This window comes from Amblyomma mixtum, chromosome 6 (assembly GCF_055824585.1).
Source record: "Amblyomma mixtum isolate Tamu chromosome 6, ASM5582458v1, whole genome shotgun sequence".
Classification (NCBI taxonomy): Eukaryota; Metazoa; Arthropoda; class Arachnida; order Ixodida; family Ixodidae; genus Amblyomma; species Amblyomma mixtum.
The window spans coordinates 73,092,813-73,116,458 of NC_143017.1; the positions used below are offsets into that span (position 1 = coordinate 73,092,813).

Sequence of the window (23,646 nt, forward strand, 5' to 3'; positions counted from 1 at the left end):
TGCTTTATCGACGCTTCACTAGCCAATGCAAGCATTGCAAGGGAGCCGACGCGCAGGGCGGCATGCTATCGTACATGACATGTGTTTAGTGACATTCGCGCACAGTGTACCTTGCGATAAGAAGAGTTACTGATAAGGGAAAAGATTTGTTGTAGCACACACATTAAGGACGCTTTTCGTCTTCAGAGCGTGTGCTGTTCGCATGATATACCTATAGATTCCTCTACGTTTTGTCTCACAAGGATTTTGCCGGGGGCCACTTAGTTTCCAAAATGACTTCCTCAAGTTTGACTTGCAAAATCGGGCCGTCGATCCTCAACGCCGACTTGGCGAGTATTTACGAGGAGTCTCAAAAGCTCTTGGACAGTGGAGCTGACTATCTTCACCTTGACGTAATGGACGGGCACTTCGTGCCCAACCTTACTTTCGGACATCCCGTTGTCAAGTGCCTCAAAAGCAAACTACCGAAGACCTTCTTTGATATGCATATGATGGTGCTTGCGCCAGAGAAAGTGAGTATTTTTAAAATTTTGTTTACGATATGTTCGCGCTGACTCATTTTTGCTTGTATTTTGTTTCTTGACCGTGCGCTAATTATTTGTTCCGCATAACTTTTTTCGATGAACGACCGTTACCACGCGACAACTCATTCTTCTTCTGCTGTGCTGCGTTGTGGCGTGTTGTTTGTTTGAACTGCATTTCAAGCAGTACGGAATTTTGTTGCCAAAATACCTGTAGGAGCAGCTGACACTCTTCAGCGATGTTTGTAACAGAACGTAAATCTGTGATATGGGCACGCGGCAACACTGCAGTATTGCCCCTGACCATGGTCTTCAATATTTCTCTTTGCAGTGGATATCACCGATGGCAGATGCTGGAGCTGATCAGTATACGTTCCACTATGAGGCAACCTCAGATCCCCTCGGTGTTGTTCGCAAGATCAGGGAAGCTGGCATGAAGGTTAGTCTACTGGTTATCACAGCAGGAAGTGAAGCGAAGAAACCTGCGTCTCGTCGAGGACTCCTTCTCAAGTCACAGTGCATTGCGAATGAAAGTGTAAAAAAATGCTTCAGTCTGGGGACACAAGAGTTCAGCACTCATTCATTTGCTGAAACTCCATGGAGCCTATTACCTAGGGCATTCAACCACAGAGCATAGCAACAGTTATTGTTTTTGTCACATTCTCTGCCACACACATCATACCCCCTCATTGCTGCATTTAACGCTATCTTTTGAAGATCATGCAGTCTGTCTCAGCTAAACTTATGGCTTTCAAGCTGCTTGGCAGCGATATTCAGAAATAAGAGTCGTACTCCGGACGAAGACAAGTTTTTGTTAAGCGATGATGTTTCTATAAAAGCTGTATAGCTTTCCATTCTAGCCATATGGCTATGCTTGGGTGGGTATTAATAACTAATTACTCCCTTATTATAAAAGAAAGCATTTGCTACTCAGAAACTTTCCAAGAAGGCCTTGAGTTAGCTCAAAATTTTGCACACTTGACTAACGCCCGGTAAAAATTTCTTGAGTTCTTTATTTCTGTATTGAACTGTGCAGCTTACTGTGCACACACGTGGTCTGCTTTCCTGGGTTTACTATGCTTGGAGTGATTGATATAGTATTCCTCATTATGTCTGGTGTATATTTCAGTGGTTCAAAAGTCTGGGAGGGGAGCAACAGTTAGTGTTGGGTAGTGAGGTATTGGAAGTAGGAAGGGAGTATGTACATCTGTCTAGACCAAGTAGTAATCCCAGATCCATGCAGTGGGAAAGAAATGACTATGAGAGTAAAAATGGGTTGGCACGCAGAGAGCAAAACGTTCATCTAAAACATAGATACTGCTTGCTCTGGACTGCCTACACAACATATAGCAATACTGTCTTATTTTAGAGGGGCTACATGCAAACAGTCCTGCAAAAGTATAAGCGCATGCTTATGCGCAGCCTACTTCCAACTGGACATTACCACTAGATGTCATGTACGCAGTCTGGAATGCTCAGCTTGGGCAATCTGGACAACTGTTTTGCCCTTTCTACCTTTAGGGCCCTTCATTCTCAGTTAATTTTTTTTAATTCAAGTGGTAAAACTTGGGTACTATTATGTTAGTCCAGATTTCTGTAGAAATCAGGATATCCAAGAGAAAGTTCGATAATTTAGGGTTTTTCGGGTTATTTTTTTCTGCAGAAATAATTTACTACTGGCTCATGTTTTAATGCTGCCGACATCAAATTTTTTTGTTAGCTCATTAATTTTATAAGTGACCTATAAATGGCAGCTTCCACCAAGAAGCTACTTACGAAGTTGGATATGTTTTTCTTATTTACCTCAGTTATTTCATTGCATACATTACTGTCCCCATGTGTAGCACTTCTACACCTTCGCTAGGGAGCCGTCGCAGTAATTCAGCGGGTATGGTGCTCGGCTGCTGGCCGGAAAGGCATGGTTTTGATCTTGTATGCAGCAGTTGCATTTTGATAGAGGCGAAATGCTAGAGCCTTGTGCGCTGTGCGGTGTCAGTGCACATTAAAGAACCCCAAGTGGTTGAAATTATCCGGAGCCCTCCACTACGGCATCCATTATAGCCTGAGTCACTTTGGGACATTAGGGTAACCTCATAAACCAAACCAAACACCTTTGCTTAGCCTCCTTGGCTTTGTTTATGCACTGAAAACATTCAACATCACAGCTGCCATTTGAAATGCCCAACTACCGTGGGGCTGGGCGTTGTTAGAGTGGGTATAGTCGGATACAGCTTAAGTCTGCAGTGAAGCTCCTCCCACATTCAGGACAGCCGCACAGAATTCCTCCGCGACAAAAAAGTCCATTGTTGAAACTTTTCTTGTTACCTAAACAAGAAACAGTTACAGTCAGGCCCACTTATAACAATACTGGTTATAACAATATATCGGATATAACAATAGTCAGTCACGGCACCGTCAGCTTTACCATGCGTTCTATGGTAAAATAAACTGCTGACAGCAATGCTGTCAAGGCACATTATTGGTTATAACAATTAAATCTGGTAATTGAGTGTCAACCATTATAGGAAAAAAAACATGGAAATGCTACAACTACACCAGCAAAACCATGCTTGCAACACAAAAGCGCACGCGTGTAGGGCCAACCAATGGACTGAGCTGGCGCAGGGGCGCCACGAAAGCAAAAAAACCTGTGACCACGCACTTGGAAACGCTGTCACCGGGTGCGCAATGACACAGGCAGGAGAAACGACGGTTGCATTCCCCAGAGCAAAAGGCCCATGCAGAGAAGAAAGTAGGGAGCATGGTAGGGAGCCTTGGCAGAGCAGTCCATTATATTAACGTTCCTGAGGGGTGCGCCGCTTGCAGAAAAAAATGCGCAGACGCATCTTTCTTTATTTTTACATTCTGAGTTACGACTGGCACCGGCAGCGCGTACGTTGTCCCGTCTTCCCCTATTCTTCGCCAACTTCCCCATGGTCCCCGCTGCACAAATTTCACGTGTCTCAGGGGCAGGCGTCATCGCGTCAGGTGAGCTGCTGCATTGGCTATGTGCGCCATGCGTACCCCCAATCAGTCGGTGCAGTGTGCGCGCATGCAGCCAGCGCAGTTTTTCTCTTCTCAGCTGTCACCGCACATTTGGTTCTGCATGCTTCTTGAATTTCCCATAAGAATCACTTCCGGAAAGCCGGCTTGATTCCTGTTACATGGAGGTGTGCAAAGCTCCCGCCGGTGCAGTCATGGTGGTGCTTTGGTCATTGGTGAGCGGTGAACATTTTTTCGGTCCCCTGAACTTCGAATTAGCAAGCTTTTACAGGCATTAGAACAATCAAACCCCTCCGGGTATTACTGTGAATAAATGCTCTGAAGTTTGTCATCTTTTCTTTTTTTCGGCACAACCTTATGGTAACAATTATTGGTTATTACAATGGTATTTTCATGGCACTTGAATATTGTTATAAGTGGGCTTGACTGTATCACAAGAAAAAAATTACAAGCTATAGAATTTTGATACTTGGCTTGTTTAATACAGTCAGGCATTAAAAAGCTGATTTCATCTACTGTTCCGATTGAACAGCGGAGTAAAACAAAACGCCGCCCAGTGCTAGCAGCTGCTGTTTTTTTTAGTTGTATCCTAATATATATAGATAGCCGCCGCGGTGGCTCAGTGGCTATGGTGCTCGGCTGCTGGCCCGAAAGACGCGGGTTCGATCCCGGCCGCGGCGGCTGAATTTCTTTGGAGGAGAAATTCGAGGCCCGTGTACTGTGCGATGTCAGTGCACGTTAAAGAACCCCAGGTGGTGGAAATTTCCGGAGCCCTCCACTACGGCGTCTCTCATAGCCTTAGTCGCTTTGGACGTTAAACCCCATAAACCAACCAACCTAATATAGAGCCTGATACAATGATAAAAATGAAACATCTGATCACTGTGTTCTCTCCTCTTGCATCCAAAACACGTTTTGAACTTACCCACAAAATGTTGTTAAGTGATTTTGAGGCATTGTGGCATCTCCGTAAACGTATGGAACCACTTCTTTTGTTGCAGATATCAATTCTCTTTATGTGTTCTTGGCTCTGAGACCGCTTAAATCCTTTGTTTTATGCAGGTTGGGGTAGGAATCAAGCCCAAAACGCCTGTGGACGTAGTACTCCCACTGGTGGAACATGTCGACATGGTGCTTGTCATGACCGTGGAGCCTGGATTTGGGGGCCAGAGCTTCATGGCTGACATGATGCCCAAGGTGCTTGTTCATTCACTTCTTTCTCATCTAGCAGGCCCTGCCAATATTTGTGCCACAAGTTTTATTCTCTTGCCATTCTTGAACACAGTGTTCTCAATTCACTTTCTCCATGCATCTGTAAGTGTAGACAATAACTGTTATGTTTCTAGTGAAAGCAGTGAAAGCAGCTCATTTCCTCATTTGCTCTCTGATTTTGTGTGTGGGTGGAATTGGGTGGTGTTTTGATGTGATCTTGCTTGGTTGCATTTCCTTTCTTCTAGTGAATATGAAAAACCACTTGAAGGAGTATAGATGCCTAATTTTGGTGGCATGTTTTCTTCTCTGTATTGATGCAGAAGACACTACTATGCATATGGTATTCGCCTACGACCACTAAATAATTTGTAATTGAATTTTTCTGTCGTGCTGTTTCGGTTTCGTTTTCTGCAGCTGAACAATGGCTGTGACATCAAAGAAAGGTTATAGGGGGCACATGAGGCATGGAAAAACTGCAATATAATCGCTGCTTCATCATTTTAATTCACTACAGTGCTGAAGCCAGTCTTCCTCAAGAGCCGAAATGACAACGTATGTAGAAGCACCGGTTAGATTACAATTTTTCACTCCTAATGTGACCTATAACCTCTCTTTGATGTCACAGCCATCTTTCGGCTGTTGAAACAGAAACAGCATGAGAAAGAAATTCATTTTTAAATTATTTAGCGTTTTTTTTTTGTTAGCCTTTTCTTTCCTTCCTCTTATTAACTTGTACCTGCCTTCTTAACTTGTTTACTTCTGTTTTCAGCCGTTTGTATTCTGTGTTGTATATCTGTTGTTTTCTTTGATGAATCCCCCCCTATGTAATGCCCACATTGGGCCTTTAGGGTATTGAAATAAATAAAATGGTAGCTTGATAGTAGGAAGTGAAAGGAAGGAAGAAAAGACAAGTGAGGTGGGTTTTGGACCTCACCGTTTTCGGCCAGACCATTTTATATGCTTGTGTGTGGTATCATTTGTCTGAGAGGCAAATGGTGGTACATTTCAGGCTATTAGTTTTTCCTACACCTAAGATCCAGCAGAAATAATAGTTTTCAGGCATTCAAGTATACTTCACTTTGTTTGGCTTAATGGTGTCATACTTCGCCTTCTAGCTTTACTGCATTCATAACTCAGTGTCGATAATGACATGCAGGGTTTCAGACATCCATGCAATATTCCCACTTCACATTAAAGGGACATACATGGCGCCACAAAGACAAGCTTTTTCCCAAGAAACTGAAACAGCAAATGCCAGGCTAGCAAGTCATAAAGCCCTTTACAACCTATTCCTGAATATAGCAGTGTTATCTGGAATCCATAACAGGCATACCCTGCTTAAACATATTGTGCTAATCAGTTAGGAGCAATTCAGAATAGAGCCCTTTGGCAAGGGCACAGGATTGAGTTCCAGTTGCAGTGGCCACATTTTGATAGAAACTAAATGCAAACGTGGCTGTGTGCTTTGTGATATCAGTGAAAAGGGCACCAGGCACAACTCCAGCTAATTTTGTCCTTAGTAAAGATTACTTGTTTGGCTTTTGTTAGCCATGTCGATGTTCGGCAGCAGAAGATGCATTACTACTGACATAACTGCATTTAAAATATTAACATTTTGTTTTTCTGCCACTTGATTCAAACTTGCGATGTCAGTCATGAAAAGGACTCCGGGATCATTGGTGGAAGTGAATGGCAGTGTGGCTGTGTAACCTTAGAGATGTGCAACACAAAAGGCATCTATGTCACTGGAGTTTGCTTGCGGAAACAGCCGTTGGTGGCAGTGCATGTATTTCATTTGTGGGCCTTTTATAGCTTACAGAAGCTCCGTTTTCAGTTATACGGAAGCTCCGTTTTCAGTAAAATTAGTCTCTTTGTCATTGTAAAAAGGTAAGCAATGGATATAGGCAAACTTCAGTTCATCCTTTATGTTCCTTTAAAGAACACCAGGCAGTTGTAATAAATCAAGAACCCTCCGCTATTGCATCCTTCATAGCCCACGTGCACCTCTGGGATGTTAAACCTTGCACACCAGCCCTGCGCAATATGGCAGACATTCAAACATTAGCGATCCATTGGCACATTGCCTCTATAAAGTTCCTTTACCTTTCTTATCTTGGTTGTGTTGCTATCAGCAAGCACAAGTGGCTGAAGCCACCATATCATCACTTGGCCAGAACGAGCCATGACAAGAGCATCATGCCATTTACCTCCCGCTGCAACACGTTCAAGTGTTCTTTCTTTTCTTTCTGTCAGCTGTAGAACTATGGAATAAACTGCCATGGGAATTAGAGACCTCCGAATCTGCTGGTGTTTTTGCCAAGACAGAAGTTCGTCGTGAAATAATCACATTTATGGCTCATGGTTGAAAGGATGCTACTGAACAGAATGAGCATCTTCATAATATCCGTTGCTTATGTTGCTGTTAATCCTCACTTTTACAAGCTTGATGTGTATATTTACCTTTTACTTACTTTAATAATGCTATCTTTGGTGGATTTCTTAAGCTTTGTTAACTTTTTGTAGTTTTTGTGCCATTGCTTCTGCTACCTTTAGTACCCAGCAGGGCTCATGGCATAACAATTAAATAATTAAGCAACTAATGCAATAAATAAAAATAAATTGCGTTGCATATGGAATGGAAGAAAACTTGTGCACAGAGGCTTCTGTGCATGTTGAAGAGCCCCAGGCAATCAAAATTAATCCATAACCATCTAACACTGCGGTTCTCATATCCTTTGGGTAACTTCAGCTCATAAAAACATATTAATTTTTCATTGTTGCAGAAAACTTCTGGGATTCAGCTTGAGCTGCTTCGATTTTTATTAAACCTTTTCCCCTTTCAGGCTATCATAAAGGAAGCCAGAATTTAAGGATTTGCTTTTATCGGATGTGAATGTAAATATGCTGTTGTACAGTAGTAGTGGGTTAGGGGACTACCATGGTGCCACTATTGACATGATTGCAGTGCAGATTATGCCAAACTCTACCAAAAGGCTGACCCTGCAACATGCTGCTACATTATAACAAAATACGAGTAGTCTGCACCAAGCCTCTGCCAAAAGCCCGTATTTCTTTCAAGAAAAAAAAAAATGGTTGTCGGGCGCCATATGTAGTGCAGAAAATATCGTCATTCCTAGCACCATGCTCGTGTCGCACCGTTTTGATTGCGTCCTTTACTAGCCCATGTTAGACCCACTTCATCGAAAAAAGAAGTGAAAGAAGCCTCCAAAATATCGACATCTTGCTTTTGTCATCCCAAGGTGGGGAGAACAGGCTGGAAACGAGCACAAAATGGAGATTTACAAACGGTTTTGGGTTTCCTGCATTTGGTTGTCCAAAGTGGAAGGCTGTGAAATACTTTGTCGACGTCTCTTTGGGGATTAACTCCTATATCCCCGCCCCGGGTGTCCAGTCTGCAAGAACCGAAGTCTTGAGGCCGACATTCACCACCTGCTGTGGGTTTGCCCGGCGTTGAAGCCGACAAGAATTCGGCACCTGGCGGCAGCGGGTCTTTCGCCCGATAATAGTGCTTCATACACCGCTTGGACACAAGGACCTCATCATCGTTCACTGCTCGATTTCATTAGATCAGCGAACCTTTTCTCATTTATTTAGGCATCCTCATCTATCATTACATACCATTTTATGCCCTGAGGCAATCAACATCGCAATAAAAAAAAACTCCTTTGCCGAGCTTATTAGTAACCACAAAAAGTACGACGTTTGTGTTTGTATTAAAACTAGTGCTTTTTTTTTTCCTATGCTGTTCAGATCAATGTGGAAGCAGTGCTTAAGCTGGTTAAAGCTTTTTTCTTTGTTTTATTTTTGTAATCATTAGCTGAAACTGAATCAGGCGGACACACCTTCTCCAGAGTGACTTTGGCCAGTTGCATCACTCTCAGTGCTAGGATTGGTGTCCATGTAGTAGTCTGTACAGTGCTACCTACGCAGATCTCCAACCAACTCATTTGAAGAAAGGTGGAGGCAAGAGCTCAAGATGTCACACAATCTTGTCATTGTCTTCTTGGCTAGGCTTGCCATTGATCCTTGACTCTCATGGAAGGTATAGCAGCATCTCAATGTTGTGTAGTCATCAGGAACAGAAAAAACTTACATCAGCACCTTTACATTTAGTGGTAGTATATTCTCTGTTATTCAGCAAGGAATTATTTCTAAGCACATTTGTTTGATTCCATTCAAAAGGCGGCATATCAATAGTTGATTGCACTTGCAAATACCTAGGTGAATTGTGTTTAGCTGTAGCTTTCAAGTTATAAACAGCAATGTACTGATATCTTTGAAGAGGAAAGTAATCAGTGTATGCTGCCTGTAGACGCCTGTTTGGCCAAAACTTGTTAAATAGTGACATCATCATCATCAGCCTCACTGCGCCCACTGCAGGGCAAAGGCCTCTCCCATGTCTCTCCAATTAACCCTGTCCATTGCCGGCTGCGGCCACCGTATTCCTTAATCTCATCCGCCCACCTAACTTTCTGCCGCCCCCTGCTACGCTTGCCTTCTCTTGGAATCCACTGCGTTACCCCTAAGGACCAGTGGTTATCTTGCCTTCGCATTACATGCCCTGCCCAAGCCCATTTCTTCCTCTTGATTTTGACTACTGGATGTCACTAACCCGTGTGTGTTCCCTCATCCACTCCACCCACTTCCGATCTCTTAATGTTGCACCTATCATTTTTCTTTCCATAGCTTGTCCATAGTTCCATAGTTGTCTTTAACTTAAGCTGAACGCTCTTCGTTAGCCTCCACCTTTCTGCCCCATAGGTGAGTACCGGTAAGATACAGCTGTATGTTATGGTATAAAGAGCTGTATATGAGGCTGGCGGCAATGCGGCAATGCAGCTAGCAATGGAAATGGTAAGGTGTAAACAAATGTGTAGTGGTATGATTTAGACACCAAACAATAGCTGATGTCAGGCAGGGCATGGCATATGAGGTTAAAAGTCTCGAAGCTGCTTGTGGGCTTGAGAGACATTGTAGCAAACGGCTTCAAATTTTGATCATCTCGTTTTTTTTTTAATGTGCACTAACCTTGCGCAGCACATTAGCATATTCACATTCGCATCTATTTAAATGTGGCCACCATACTGAAATTTGATCTGGTGACATCGCTCGGCTGCTAAATTCCATAACCACTGAATCAGTCTGGCGGCTTCTATGGTTTGTTCCATGGTGTTGCACCTTGTTTTGAAATTCACTGTATACTAATGCGTCTTCCGTAGAGCCCTACAAGACTGCAAAATTGGGCTGAATATTTTTGTGTCCTTTTGTTATTGAAGTGTATGTAATGCTTGTAATAAGAAACCACCGGAATGAAGTTGAGTGTCTTCAGTTTTTACACCTCTTTGCTATGTCTCAAACTTTGCACACATGCACAAAATAAACTGAGGCTGATTATTTCCTGATAATCAAAAGTAGGCTTTTTTTGGAAGCAACTTTGCCAGACTCTTTTTTTCATTTTCAGCAATATGAGGAACATACTAGCCCAGGTTAAACAGTTTTGCTATCATAGCATTTTGTAGCCAAAGCTCCCAAGTATACCTGGTGGTCAGTGATAAATCTGTTCAGGTAGGCTTGGAAGTGGATGATGTAGAGAATCTGTGCTGATACGGAATCCATGTGGATTCTGGCCAACAGTGGCATAGCCAGGAATATTTTCCAGGGGTTGTTATACGCAGCTGGTAAAAAAATAAAAATAAAGAGAGCCTTAAAGATGAGCAAAGGGACAAAAGCATTTTCATATAGCTTAGGTGCTGATCTGGAAGCATTGCTGCTAGCTGTCTTTGTCCCTATACTTATGTACACTGAATGCAAGCGTTTTGAGAGAATTTAAACTGTTGCATCTGCACTTTTAGTTCAGCACATGCAAACAGAGATGCAACAATAACGTTGGCCTAATGGTGCCATCTGATTTTTAGAACAGGAACCATTTCTGTCAACAAACTAACACTCTTCTTATTTTCGTTTTTACATTTTAATATATCAATGCCATGATATATTGAGGCCGAAAGGAGGGGAGAGGTATGCAGTGCTCCGAAAATTTCGGGGGTGTTGTGGCATCGAAACAGCCCTGCTGGCCATTGTGAGCTCGGATTGGGTGCTTTCATCAAGTGGTGGGTCGGCAACAAAGCTGCTGTGAAGGAGGGCACAGAAATCCAGATTTTTCGTCCTTTCAGGCTTAGCTTCTTGTATGAGCGTTATCTTTTCATTCTTGGGTTTTGTAGTCTTTATTTTTGGACAGTACATCTTTGTAGAGCGATAGCTCTTATTAACTCATTCCTCAGTTTGGAGCCGTTAGTGTTGTCAGAATCTGCAGCGCCATATGCCAGCTGCCCTGGGAAGGTGACGAGTAGCCTAGTGGCTTGGCCATCTACCTCGGCTATGGGAGGTGGATGCTCAAACATTCGTGTTATAACCCTGCCACACGGCAAATTTAATGTCATTCTCATCGAATGACATTTGTTCGACTTAATGTCATTTTTTCTGCGCGCTGCTACACGGCAAAAACTAATGTCATTTGCAAATGATGCCGATTGCGATGGAAAGAGAGTACAGCATACAAAAATTTCGATGTATGCTTCAATACGTTGCAAAAAGTATTGCTTTGCTAATGGAAACCGATTTTAAAATCCTAATCCTCATTTCAATAACATGCTGATGTTTCATCGAATGACATTATATTTTCTCGTGTGGCAGCAAAATAATGTCATTTTGAACGAATGTCATTCGATGGGAATGACATTAAATTTGCCGTGTGGCAGGGGTATTACATACTCGTAACTAACTGTCCTGTGAATTTGTGATTTTTTTTTTCTCTTGCTTCTACGTGAGGTTCATACAAAGACTCAAATGCATGATTGCGCTTGCTGTAACAGGACAAGCAGAAGAAATTAAATAATTTTTTGTTTATCTTGTTGCTGATGTTGAATCTCTTGGGTTACTTCATTCTGTAGGTGAAGCTTTTGCGTTCGAAGTTTAAAGACCTGGACATTGAAGTGGACGGCGGAGTAGGACCAAACACAATTCAAGAATGTGCTCAGGTATTCACTGTGATTTTCATTGCGCATTAACATACTTTTGCACCAGCTGGCAGCCTCTGTTTTGATGTGTATTAAAAAAAAGCTGACTGGTTTTCTTTTCTGTGTTTCAGGCTGGAGCTAACATGATCGTCTCAGGAACAGCCATTACAAAGAGCAAGGATCCGAAGAATGTGATAACTGCTCTTCGACATTGTGTAGATAGTGTAATTAAACCAAAAACTGCACATTAATGGTACAGCATATTGAAACTGGAATTTTTATGATGGTGCTAATAAAAGATTTCTATTTTTATTTTTTTGTTTGCTGTATGTGAACGGTTACGTTTAAACTAATCCGGATTCAGTGGTGGAAACCAGAGCAGTATCCTCGTTGACTGTGCAATGACGGTAAGTTTTGCTGGAGGCATTGAAACATCTGACGTGACTGAAGAAAAAAAAGAACGGAGGTTAAGTACGTTCGCTAAAGTCTCTGCATCGAGCAGTAAGGCAATTTAGCACAACATTCTGCAGCTTGCTAGGGGCAACGTACGCGTCATACAGGTCGCGTAATAAATAAAAAAGAGGAAAAAAAAAAACTATCGGCCACTTAGCAGACAGGTACTTTCGGGCCGGATGTGACATCATTGCCGCATGACGGGAAGGGATCTGTGGGAGCGCCATTTTAGCTGGTCGGCTGCCTGATCATCATGGTAAGGACCGGCCGCCCGCTCTTTTAATTTGTCATGAATCTGTCTGCTGTCACATTTGTGTTAACGTCGTTTCTTTAACCTTTCCAGGCTGGGTACACGGACGACCAAATTAGCGGTGAGTGGTTGTGTGCAGAGCGCCGTTGTGAGCTCGTGGACGGGAATGCCGATCCGTTGACACACCCTGCCTGTCACCCTGCGGTCTTGTGTATGCCTCCCGCGGTCTGCGTGTCCCGGTTGTTGCGGTTTATTCCATATTAGGAAACGCAGCGCAGACGTGCGATTAAACAGTCGTGCAAGTGAAGGGCAGCCAACTCGCAGGCAAATCTTCAGTCGCAGTTCTGTGCCGAGACTTGAGAGATGCACTTGTTTCGAAAGTACTTCAACTTCACTGAAATTGGTAACTTCGCGTTCTGTTTTCAATCGACGGTGGTTGTTTTTCGAACGAATGTGCTGTTGCTCTTGATTTGGTTCTTAGCCGAACTGATCTCCTTTTCTGTTGACACCACTTTTGTAATAGCCGGCCGGGCAGGATGTCGAGTGTAGCACTTCACCTTTCTGTGTTGTGGAACTTTCAGATTGGGCGAAAGCTTTCCTAGTTGTTTCAGAAATGAAGAAAATCACTCATACGCGTTACCCACTGGTTTAAAATGACGTTATGACGTCATAAGAGACGAGCACTCGCAGTGTCTAACCTAGTGTTTGGATATCTATAGCCTGTGGAATTCGTCGAGAGGAAACTCTCTTCCGCGCAGCGTGTGTCGAGTATCGTTTCGTTTGGTTCTTCCCAAGACTACCAGGAGGCCTTCTCCCTGTTTGACAACCGAGGTGATGGCAAGATCAACATCTCCCAGCTGGGTGACGTTCTTCGCGCCCTTGGCCAGAATCCCACCGAGGCCGACGTGAAGAAGTGTTGCCACCAGCTCAGGTCTGGTATGTACCGCACACAGGATGCCCCTTTTAACTTGGTCGCCGTAGTCGAGTGAACCCAAACGGTTTCTTCTAGACCACGCGCAGCTGCTTTCTGTCACTGGCGTCTGTTTCTTTATGAAGTTGGGCGCAGCCGTAGTTTCTCATGGGCGGGGCACTTTGTTATGTCAACTGGTCACACTTCTATTCGTGAGAACGTAATGAAACGGATGCTGACGGCAATGTGTAAAAGGAAGTGCATTTCAGATGGGCAATGAAAATGAGAATTGAAATTAATGCTGATGAACAAGTCTTCTTCGGTAAAAGTCTGTTTCCAGTCAGTTACGAAATAACGCACATATTAAGCAAAATATTGTTTTCTAGGCTCGGATGATGGTGTATCGCAAAACATGTGTATGTATTTTAAGTTTGCAAACACTAATGCTGAAGGTGCATGATAAATGTGCTAAGCTTAAAACATTTTCTGCCATTTTGCATGTGTGTGTACCGGATATTCCTTGTACTTGCATTACCTGGCTATGTTAGTAACATCAGGGTAGATGGTTTTGTTAACAAAAAAAGAAACCATTTAGCACAGGAAAAGTAACCTTGCTTAAACATTTGTAAGCACTGTTAAAAGATGAGTACGTATTTGCTTTACTGGCATCAGTTGCAAATGGCACTTTGTTTTGCTTTTTGTGCAATGTTCTGACAAGAGTCAAACCTTTATATATAATGTTTTATAGTACAGTGTGTGGTGTTACTGACGGCAGTTGGAAAAGTTTGCTTCACCTTTCTGGGGTGTGCATTGCAGGAGTAGAAATTTTTGCAAAGAAAGATTGGGGAAGTTTGCTCCATTGGCATTGCTTTTCTGTAAAAATGTGCCAAAACCATTTGGGGCCCTTGAAATGGTTTTCACGTTGCATAACGTCTTCTTGCAGTCTTCTCACAGCTGGTCTTCTTGCACTTTTTTAATTCTTTTTCTGCTGCAGATGAACGGATCAGCTTTGACGTATTCCTGCCCATCCTGCAGACCATCAGCAAGAACCGCAGCACGGACACAGCCGAGGACTTCATTGAGGGCCTGCGCCACTTTGACAAGGACGGCAATGGCTACATCAGCTCGGCTGAGCTGAGGCACCTGCTCACTACACTGGGTGAGGGTGGGGCTTAAGTCCAAGGAAGCAGCTTATCTATAAGCACACAGGACGAGCTGTCTGTAGCACCACTGAATGAAACGCACCAACTCTTGCATCTCTAATGGAGGCGGGCGTGAACTTCCCCTTAGCAAAACCTGTGACTGGTTTGGTCTCAAATTTCCGTTCAGGTGTAGCTTTGGGTGTCAGTTTTTACATGTGATTACATTTCGTTATATTATTTGCCTGATAAATAAATTGGGCAATGATTAGGGGATGGATGATCTGTTTGTTGTGGTGCCAGGTCAAGAAAGTATAGAATTTGATAGCTTAAGGGGTGGAGAAAGCAACTTTTTTGTTGCATTTTTTATTTGTAATGATGCGCAAGACATTCGTGAGCATGAATCATTACATGGCATTTGCCTAAGCCTGGGAATTGAGTGATACTGTTACCACAGGACAAGAAGCCGAAAGTTGTATTTCCTCTGTACATTCAGTTTTGGCCTCACATCATGTGAAGTGCTTCGAAGCCTTAAAAGGGCAAATTTGGTGGCTTTTCAATGCAAAAACATCACTAGTCCCATTACGAGAAAAGGCGGTGGCGGGTGTGTGTGTTTACAGATGAGGCAGAAATTCTCAACAATGGCAAGAAAAATGGGTGGTGTCATCAAGCGGCCGCGTGACGCACACAGCAAGCCGAGCACCGCCACTTCAGACAATCCCATACATGTTGTTCATTATATATACTCTCCACTGGCCAACCTCCATGTGGTGCCAGTTTTCCCAACATTTTTGCCAAAATTGTGATGAAACTGTTTGTTGTACAGTGTTTCTGGTGGTGTCATATGATAGTCAAGTTGGATTGGAGGCAAGCTTATGGCAGGGATTCAAAACGACAACATATGTACCTTCAATTGTGTGCCTTTCCGGACTTTCATATCGAAATTGTGATGCTACAGTTTGTCGTACAGTGTTCTAGGTGGTGTGATACGCGCTTGTGAGGCCACTCAAAGGGAAAGGAGTCATCCACATCATCCTGAAAAGTACCGTATTTTCCGGCGTATAAGACGCGGTTTTTTTTGCAAAAATCTTGCTGGTGCGTCCTATACAAGGGCGCGTCTTATATGCGAATTTTCCGTCTTTTTTTTTTTTGAGAGTTCAGAAATTACTCAGGTTGATGTTCAAGCTTTTTTCACCGAAAAAATATTACTACCAATAACGCGGTTTTAACATGGCTAATACTTCAATACGGAGACCGCCGTGCGCAACTTTTTTAGGTGAATTTTATCATGAAACGGCGGGGTGACCACTTCCGGGATCTTAAACACGCGGCCGTTTTGGAGGCCCCAAGCAAAGGTAATGTGAAATGCCAAAAGATGGCGACAGTCGCGCTTCTCGCCATTGTCAAGACAAGCCAAGAGAAGCCGATGTTTTTTTTATTCACCCTTTGCAAGTACGTAGTGCGAAGAGAATGCTTCAGACGTGTTGCCTTTTCGATAGCGCATCCGAAGGTGAAGACTTTGAAGGTTTTATGTAAAAATAAATTGTTACGGACATAAAGAGAGTTCTTTCGCTTTTTTTTCTTTTGTGCTAAAACATGGGCTGGTATGGCGTGAGTGTTGCCTTTTTCGATCACTTAGCGTTGCTTAAGAACTTCTCACACGTACGGTGCATTTTGCGATGGTTGCATAAGCGTGGTTAATTAAGCCTCACTAGCCTAACTGGGTAAATTGGCGTGCGTCTTATACACGGGTGCGTCTTATATACCAATTTTTTCAATGACAGCCTGCATATGTGGCGGGTGCGTCTTATACAAGGGTGCGTCTTGTACACCGGAAAATACGGTACGCTATTCTCTGTCTCACCAGCAAGTGCAGTCACCATCCACAAATCTGATGTGCCGAGGGACAATGCACCCAGGGACTGTAATGCTTTCGTGTTCCCATACTTATATAAGCAGTCTTAAGTGTCGCTTTTTAATTTTAGAAAACAGCATGAGGTCACCTTATTCATTGCGACGTATATGCATTGCTTCAGCTTAGTTTGGGTGTTCAGTGCATTATGGGTGTGGTGTACATAAATCCTCCATTATTTATGCAGATGACAGTACTCTATTTTGATATCAATGACCATGTGTGTGTTTTGACACATGACATCGTCATTCATTTCTGCCCCATATCTCTGTTCCTTCTTTTTATTTATGCCAGTTGTGAGCACTGGTGAAAATCCTGCAGTGCTATCACTCGGCAGGCATGTTTGTGCAGCGTATGGTTGTATACATTCAGATTGCCCTACTGATAATCGCAGATGCATTGAAGAAGTCCATTGTTGAAGCCAGTGCTCATTAAGCAGACAAGGTTGTTTCCCTCCTTTTATCTCTTTCGGCCGCCGCGGTGGCTCAGTGGTTATGGCGCTCGGCTGGTGACCCGAAAGACGCAGGTTCGATCCCGGCCGCGGCAGTCGAATTTCGATGGAGGCGAAATTCTAGAAGCTCGTGTGCTGTGCTATGTCAGTGCACGTTAAAGAACACTTCCAGGTGGTCGAAATTTCCGGAGCCCTTCACTGGAGCATCCCTCATAACCCGAGTCGCTTTGAGACGTTAAACCCCATAAACCAAACCAAATCGCTGACAGTGTTGTCATAATGGTGATATAAGCAGCTAAGAACTGACCTTCTAGTAAAGGTATATATATATATATATATATATATATATATATATATATGCATTTCAAAGACCTTCTAATGGGTGATGGTGGCTGATATGACCTGAGTCAGCCTCTGTACAAATGTAAACAGTGCTGTATGAGGCGCACTTACTTCTGAATGCTGCAGCACTGTAATCGCAAAAACATGTTTGATTTGTAAAAAGTAATTTATTTTTTAAAATAAGATGGTTATGTTATCACTGCAGTCAATAATCTTAGTATGTTATCCGAGTAACGCATGGAAAAAAAAAAAGATCCAGCACCAACCTGCATAGACTGCACAAGATCTATTACAGTCCAGTGTGTATTTAGGGCAACCTTCCGAGGTGTTGTAGATTTCATTTAAGGGAGTAGTATTCTTTAGCTTTAGCACACGACCTGAGTGCAGCCAGTCCGGGAGTGGGTATTAACTTGTGTGTAACGCTCATGATGTCACAAATGTAGTTATCCATGGAAGTCACCTGAACTGAGCTCACAGAAATTTTAAACTGAGCAGTTTAAAGAAAAGCAATCATGTGGTAAGGTTTTTATTAAAGTACCTGATCCACGAAAAAAAAGTGTAATTGCCCTTTAAAGAGATTAAAATGGCCCATGTCTATTGTATCTCTTCATCACAACTGTTCCTTTGTTCTCATTTGTATTGAAAGCGAAATGAAAGAGGGAATAGTTGCAAATATAGGTTGCAAGTAAAGCTTTACGTAGTTTTACTCAAGCCGAGCTGCTGATCATCCACAGATATTAAAATTTTCGTCATAAACTGGGCTGTTGCAAGAGGCCTGCTGCATATCCTACTTTTTATGTGACAGTAATGAGGCCAAGTGTAACTAACAAAACTAACTTCTTTTATATGTAGGCTTGCCAGCATAAACTATTTGATAGTAACCCTTGTGAATTCCATGCATGGAAGTGTGAGCGAGCAGATGCACAAGTAGATGGGTCTGTATTTATTTGTGCCTCAATGCAGTACAGGTATTGGTAATCCATGGCTCCCGCATTACAGACAGAGCACAGCACAGCACTATGTTGCGCGTTCCTTGCTGTGTCCGGTCTGTTTCACTGTAGCCTTTGATTACTCGCCCAACAAGTTGTCTTGTCAAACAGGGACTGGGCTTCAGATAATAAGTTTGTGAGGATGCTTGAGGCTCAGTGTATTAGTACTTTGCCGTTTGACTGCTGTTGACTCATTTTAATTGTTTTTTGGTTGTCTGCTGCTTCTTCTTAATTTGGTTCGGCACATTCTTTGAGACTCGGGAACAGACTCGGGAAGGGAGTTTTAAGCAAGCACTTTTACAACTCTGAAAGTTGCGGCTTTTGTTGTTCAAGTTTCGTGCATTATTCTTATGAAATGGCATTTCAAATGCAAGAGGATGACAGGCAGTGTGCATGCTTAAACATCTTTGTTCTGCAAAGTATTTAACTTGGCCTGGCCATACCGTTTCTTCAGGATTGTTTAAAACCTGTTTGTTCTGGTGTTGCTTGATGTTCAGTGTCTGATTTGTATCAGCCACTGAACATGAACACTGCAGCTAGACCAGACAATCTTTCACAGTCAAACATATATCCAGTGCTTGTGCAATCATGTACCTGTGCTCAGAGAAGCTAGAAGCTGTTTTGCTTGAAACTGTGAGCTAGGAAAGCTGTGTGGTCATATACTAACTTTAGATTTGTTCACGCATGGCCAGGCTTTCTTTATGGTCTAAGTGCTCGTATGTTTAGCTGTGAAATTGCCAAGTTTTTCAAGAGTAGAGTCAGCATTTATTGCAGACTGGCTAGAATCTGGGCGGTGTGTGTGTTTATAAGCCATACTCTGTTTCGCACTTAGCGTGCAGTGGTGTTGAGACTATGAAAGCAGTGCGCCCGTAAAAGCATATCACTTCACCACGTATCACTTCTACTTCTCATAGCCTTGGTCATGGCTTTGATGAAAACATGGAGCAACATATGACTTCATGCTTGGCATTGCAAATTATGGACAAGGAATTCCGGCAATAGGTGTGCCAGCCACGTATCACACCGCCACATGTCACTGTTTCCTCTCGAGGCTTCGGTGAGGGCAGGATGTCAAGGTGGTAAGAGGTAAAATGAAGTACAGGATGTTCTCAGTCGCGGTACTTGAGTTTTAGCACAGCAAGAAATGCTTCTTTTGCACTTTAAAGGTACGGCAAACTAGTTTTCAGGCATCGACGCAGCCATTGCTAAGAAGTGTGCTAGCTTTGGCAGTGTTGACCATTATATATGAATGCTGGTAGAAACACTGGTAGAAATGGTTTTAAAATTGGTCCCGAATGATGGTTCTTCTAGAGAGAACGTCTTTTGCAGAATAGCCTTGCCTTCTGCTATACCACATGTTGTTACGTTGAACAAAGAGATTGTTTGCTTATCGAGTGTACGTTCTCACTTTCTGCTGCTTCTTTTGTAACTCAGGTGAAAAGCTGACCGATGATGAAGTGGAGCAGCTCCTTGCCGGCCAGGAGGACTCGCAAGGAAACGTCCACTATGAAGGTAGCATATTAGCCTTGTGTGCTTCCTGTTTACTCTTTGCCATGCCTGGCTTCTGGGGTTATTTGAAGGTGGACAGAGGCATTAAAGGGACAGTTTGGACAACTTCTCCAAATTTTGAACTTAGTCAGATTTAATTGTTTTGCTTTTTTGAGGGGTGGGGGGGTGGCTCTGGTGGCGTTCATTCAGCAGCAAAAGGAATATTTGTTGCTGTGAAATTTGGACTTGAAAATAGAAAAAAAAAATTTCCCACCGCCCGATTCAAACTCTTAATGATAGGGACATCCAAGAGCATTAGGAACTTTGTGATCACTGCCAGATGTGCACGGTGGAGTGGTCCAGCCTCGGGGGTCTGCAAACAGAAAAACGTATTTGATGCCGTCACATTTTATTTTTTGGCCTTTTCTAGCTAAAAGCTTTGTTCTTAAAGAGAAGTAGTCGCTTTATCCTTTGCGTCCCTTGAAAAATGCTTTAGTCCTCCTTATCTTAAGTTTCGTATGTGCAGCCTGCATACATTAGGCATGAAATCAGTGTTCCTGTTGTGCTGATGTGTGACAAGTGGTGCCAATACTCTTCTTAATAAAGTTGCTGTGTTTGGTGTGTAAAAGCTGAAAGGTTACCACTTCATGAACCATTTCTTGGAAGTACTTTACGAAGGCATTTTGTATTATTGTGGTTATGAAAAGCTGAAAATTTGAGGCTTTCCCTCTCCGTCAATTCTAGCAAGGTGGAAGCTGCAACACTTCATTGGTGAGGGCAGTGCAGCACCATATAATGCATCACATTGCACTGTTTTCTGTGTCTAGTACGCAAAGACGCAGTCAAACCTTTTTGTGGCATCCTTATGGTTTTTTTGTTTGCACCTTTTTTGTTTGTTTTAGTTTGCTTTCTCCACTGCTGTCCTCCCCATGGCACATGCAACTGGAAGGCTTGCTTGTGATGTTTGAAAGGCTGGCCGGTAACTGCTTGTGTTCATACACACAGGCTCGCCAGAAATTGTTGGCCAGGACTATGGAATGCTAACCGCATGAGGCAATAATTGCAGCGATGCATTGCACAATGGTTTCAATGGTGAGCTGAGGACCATTAAGCCACTGTCGCTGAGGTTGTGGGTTCGCTGAAAATTTTGCCCGTCGCTCAAAAGTGGTTCGTAAGACTAGCCAATAGCAGAAGGCTTTGCAGGTACATGACTTCCGATCTATTTTGCGAGCGAAGTTAGCTTTTTTAGCACAGTTTTAGCAAAGAAGCTGCAGACACCCACTTCGTCATCACTCATGCATCGAAATAGTTTGGTGAAAGCCCAGTAGTAGGCGTGGAACAGGAAAGAGTGTTATTGAGTGTACATGTCTAACTTGTAAGTCTCAGCACCTCATTGATGTAGTTCGGCATCCTGTGCGGTGCTCCTGTGATCCATATGTTTTGTTAAAAATTCAGTGCATTGCAAAAGGATTTCCATCGTCACTTCTATCGTTCATCATGCTGCTTAGGGTCTTAAACTCAGGGAACTAGTGCAGTTTTACCCATCTGGTAATGCACAGTAACTGAGCACTGAAATGGCCACAACCAAGCAACGCTGCTGAATACCGGTATGCGCCACTCTGCCAACCAGTCTCATCAATTCGTGTGGGTGTCGCAGCGGCAGCGGTAGCCAATGGCCATCACCATCATATGCCATGTCACGAGAAACATCAGCTGCAGGAAAGGACTAGCCATTTTTAATCATGATTGCATGTTGCATGCAAGGGTAGAATATTTAGCTCATGTGTTGGCATGGTCTGACAAGTGGGCAAGTTCATGCAAGCGGGTGTCCTGTGTGTGTGTATCTTGGTGTTGTGTCTGTTTCTTACCGCTAAGAATATGTTTCCTTCAAGCCGTTACCAACTAGCCCAACTTAATGTTTTAACGAAGATTCAAATGATATCTAGGACCTTTTCTTTTAGAGGTGCACTGATAGCGATCCCATACAAGATTTGTTCTGAGTAAAAATAGATCAGCACTTCACGGCTATGTTGATGTTTGTTCTGTAGCAAAGGGCTCATTCTTGCCGGGAAAGTTGGACTGAAAAATGGAAAATTTCTTTCCCACTACTCAATTCAAACTTGTGATGTCAGCAATGAAAAGGGCTTCATGATCATCATTAAAAGTGAATGGCAGCATGGCCTACTCTCCGAGATATGCAACAAATATATATATTGGCATCATCACAGATTGTTTTTGAAAACATGATACCTGTATTTTGTTTTTTAGCCTTTTCTAGTTTTAAAAGCTCTATTTTCAGTTAAAGTAGGATAGTAGGCAAATGCACTACCTATTACATGTGGTAAAACTCAAAACATTTGACATCAACTTTAAAATCACATTTCTCATCACGCGTGGTAGTTTTCTTATGGCAGTGTGCAAAAGCGCTTTGTTTTCCTTGAAGAATCGCAATTTACTCGATGGGGTCAAATCTGAAAAGTGGCATCTAAAGAGGAGTGGCAGATCTCCCTGAATGTGCTATTGGCACCGAAAGTTTATGGGACGCGTGTCCTCTGGAATAAATTTATTGCAGCTTTGCCTAATGACCCATTCACTTGGTATTGTTACCAGAGAATAGAGCATGCACGTACCCTCAGACATTGGCCTCTCGGACGGTGCCTCCCCCTTAAGCGAGAAATTTGTAGAAAAACCTTGGGAAGTCCCATTTTTTGTTCAATAAAGTAATTTAAATGCATGGCACAGATGTGACCGGCCCCCCTAACCTGCCCCACAAAAAGTGACTCAAAAAATTGCCCCTGTGAAGAGGCAAAAGAAAAAGAAAGAAAAAAACACTTACATGCACAAGCAGGCACATTCACAGTCAATGCATGGTAGTTGTGCATGTGTTTCCTGATTGAGAATACATAGATATGTTTTTGACTACTTAATTGTTCATATTCCCAGGATAAAGCTTCAGCAGCCAAATGCAAAATGCCCTATGTGCAGTATTTATTTTCATTTTGAAGGGCATGAAGCCAGTGTGTTTAACTTGTCACAAAATTATTGTGTTGCAGACTTCGTGAGGATGGTGATGAACGGCTGAAGCCTTCTGCAGAGGACCTCCAGGGTTGGCGTGCACCAAGGAGTCAATTTCGATTTTGAACCGTGGGGCCAGCTCTTCATTCCAGAATAAAAGCACTCTGCGCTGCCAGATGGAAAACCGCTCGGTGGAAGTGTATTCACTGCATTGTCTTCTATGTATTTATACATCATGGATGGCCTTAGAAATAAAATAAATTCTGCAATGAAAAGCTCGCCTAGTGTGTGATGAAATAAATTTCATTGAACAGGAACGTCTTCTCAGCTCTGCAATTTAAAATGAGCCTTTAAACTTTTCGTGGCACATAATATCTAAAAACCTTAGTCAGTGAATGCGTGTAAACGCCGATGGAATGTGTCTCAAGGTCAAGGGTGCCGTTACATGATGCGTGATGCACGGCTGCATACGACCGACCGCCAGTCGTGAATAGCAGCCGTACTGAGCTGGGATTACTGCGACTGCTCTTGAAGTTTTCGCTGACCAGAATAAGGCGCTAAATGTAAGCCTGATAGCAAGCGCCAGCAGGCGCAGCACATCCCGATATCGCTTTGAAACCTACACTTTACGCTTGCTCGATTCCGCGTAGCTGACAAGGGCGCGCCCGTCATAGCAGTCGTAGTGGTCGTAGCTTCAAATTCTTCCTTGCGCGTGAGAAAGTAGTCCCTCCGCACATACGCGCTTCCACGTTCGGCACGCCGTATTTAAATCCTTTATGACAAGCACAAAAGAGAAACGCGTTAGCTGATGCAATAAATACTTCAGTCCGCGCAAAAACGCTTTGTGTTAGCGCGCGAACGTGTCCAGATGAGCATGGCTCGGCCGCACGAGCCCGCGGGTATGCAGCCGCGTTGCAGTCGGGC

At 43.1% G+C, this 23,646-nt stretch overlaps 2 protein-coding genes across 3 annotated transcripts; both read left to right on the forward strand.

The window, feature by feature from the left end:
* The first annotated feature begins 26 nt into the window (after window positions 1–26).
* Rpe (ribulose-phosphate 3-epimerase) lies at window positions 27–12,085 on the forward strand. The gene is made up of 5 exons (XM_089548123.1): window positions 27–512; window positions 853–960; window positions 4,587–4,721; window positions 11,708–11,794; window positions 11,905–12,085. The coding sequence occupies exons 1-5, from the start codon at window positions 273–275 to the stop codon at window positions 12,022–12,024; spliced, it is 690 nt and encodes a 229-aa protein (XP_089404249.1). The 5' UTR covers window positions 27–272; the 3' UTR covers window positions 12,025–12,085.
* A 311-nt stretch (window positions 12,086–12,396) lies between these two features.
* On the forward strand, window positions 12,397–22,997 carry Mlc-c (Myosin light chain cytoplasmic). 2 transcript variants are annotated; one of them, XM_089548125.1, is made up of 6 exons: window positions 12,397–12,482; window positions 12,570–12,597; window positions 13,272–13,412; window positions 14,381–14,545; window positions 19,654–19,731; window positions 22,761–22,997. In XM_089548125.1, exons 1-6 carry the CDS (start codon window positions 12,480–12,482, stop codon window positions 22,787–22,789), a joined length of 444 nt encoding a protein of 147 aa, XP_089404251.1. In that variant the 5' UTR covers window positions 12,397–12,479; the 3' UTR covers window positions 22,790–22,997. The 2 variants fall into 2 exon arrangements, with proteins under 2 accessions (XP_089404251.1, XP_089404250.1); XM_089548124.1 differs by lacking the exons at window positions 12,397–12,482; window positions 12,570–12,597 and adding an exon at window positions 12,674–12,879.
* The last annotated feature ends 649 nt before the right edge of the window (window positions 22,998–23,646 follow it).

Coding starts and splice junctions, on each gene's coding strand:
- Rpe (XM_089548123.1), top strand. CDS start 273: ATGACTTCCTCAAGTTTGACTTGCAAAATCGGGCCGTCGATCCTCAAC. Junction 513..852: donor TGGTGCTTGCGCCAGAGAAA/GTGAGTATTTTT, acceptor TTCTCTTTGCAG/TGGATATCACCGATGGCAGA. Junction 961..4,586: donor TCAGGGAAGCTGGCATGAAG/GTTAGTCTACTG, acceptor TGTTTTATGCAG/GTTGGGGTAGGAATCAAGCC.
- Mlc-c (XM_089548124.1), top strand. CDS start 12,840: ATGCACTTGTTTCGAAAGTACTTCAACTTCACTGAAATTG. Junction 12,880..13,271: donor CTTCAACTTCACTGAAATTG/GTAACTTCGCGT, acceptor GTTCTTCCCAAG/ACTACCAGGAGGCCTTCTCC. Junction 13,413..14,380: donor TTGCCACCAGCTCAGGTCTG/GTATGTACCGCA, acceptor TTTCTGCTGCAG/ATGAACGGATCAGCTTTGAC.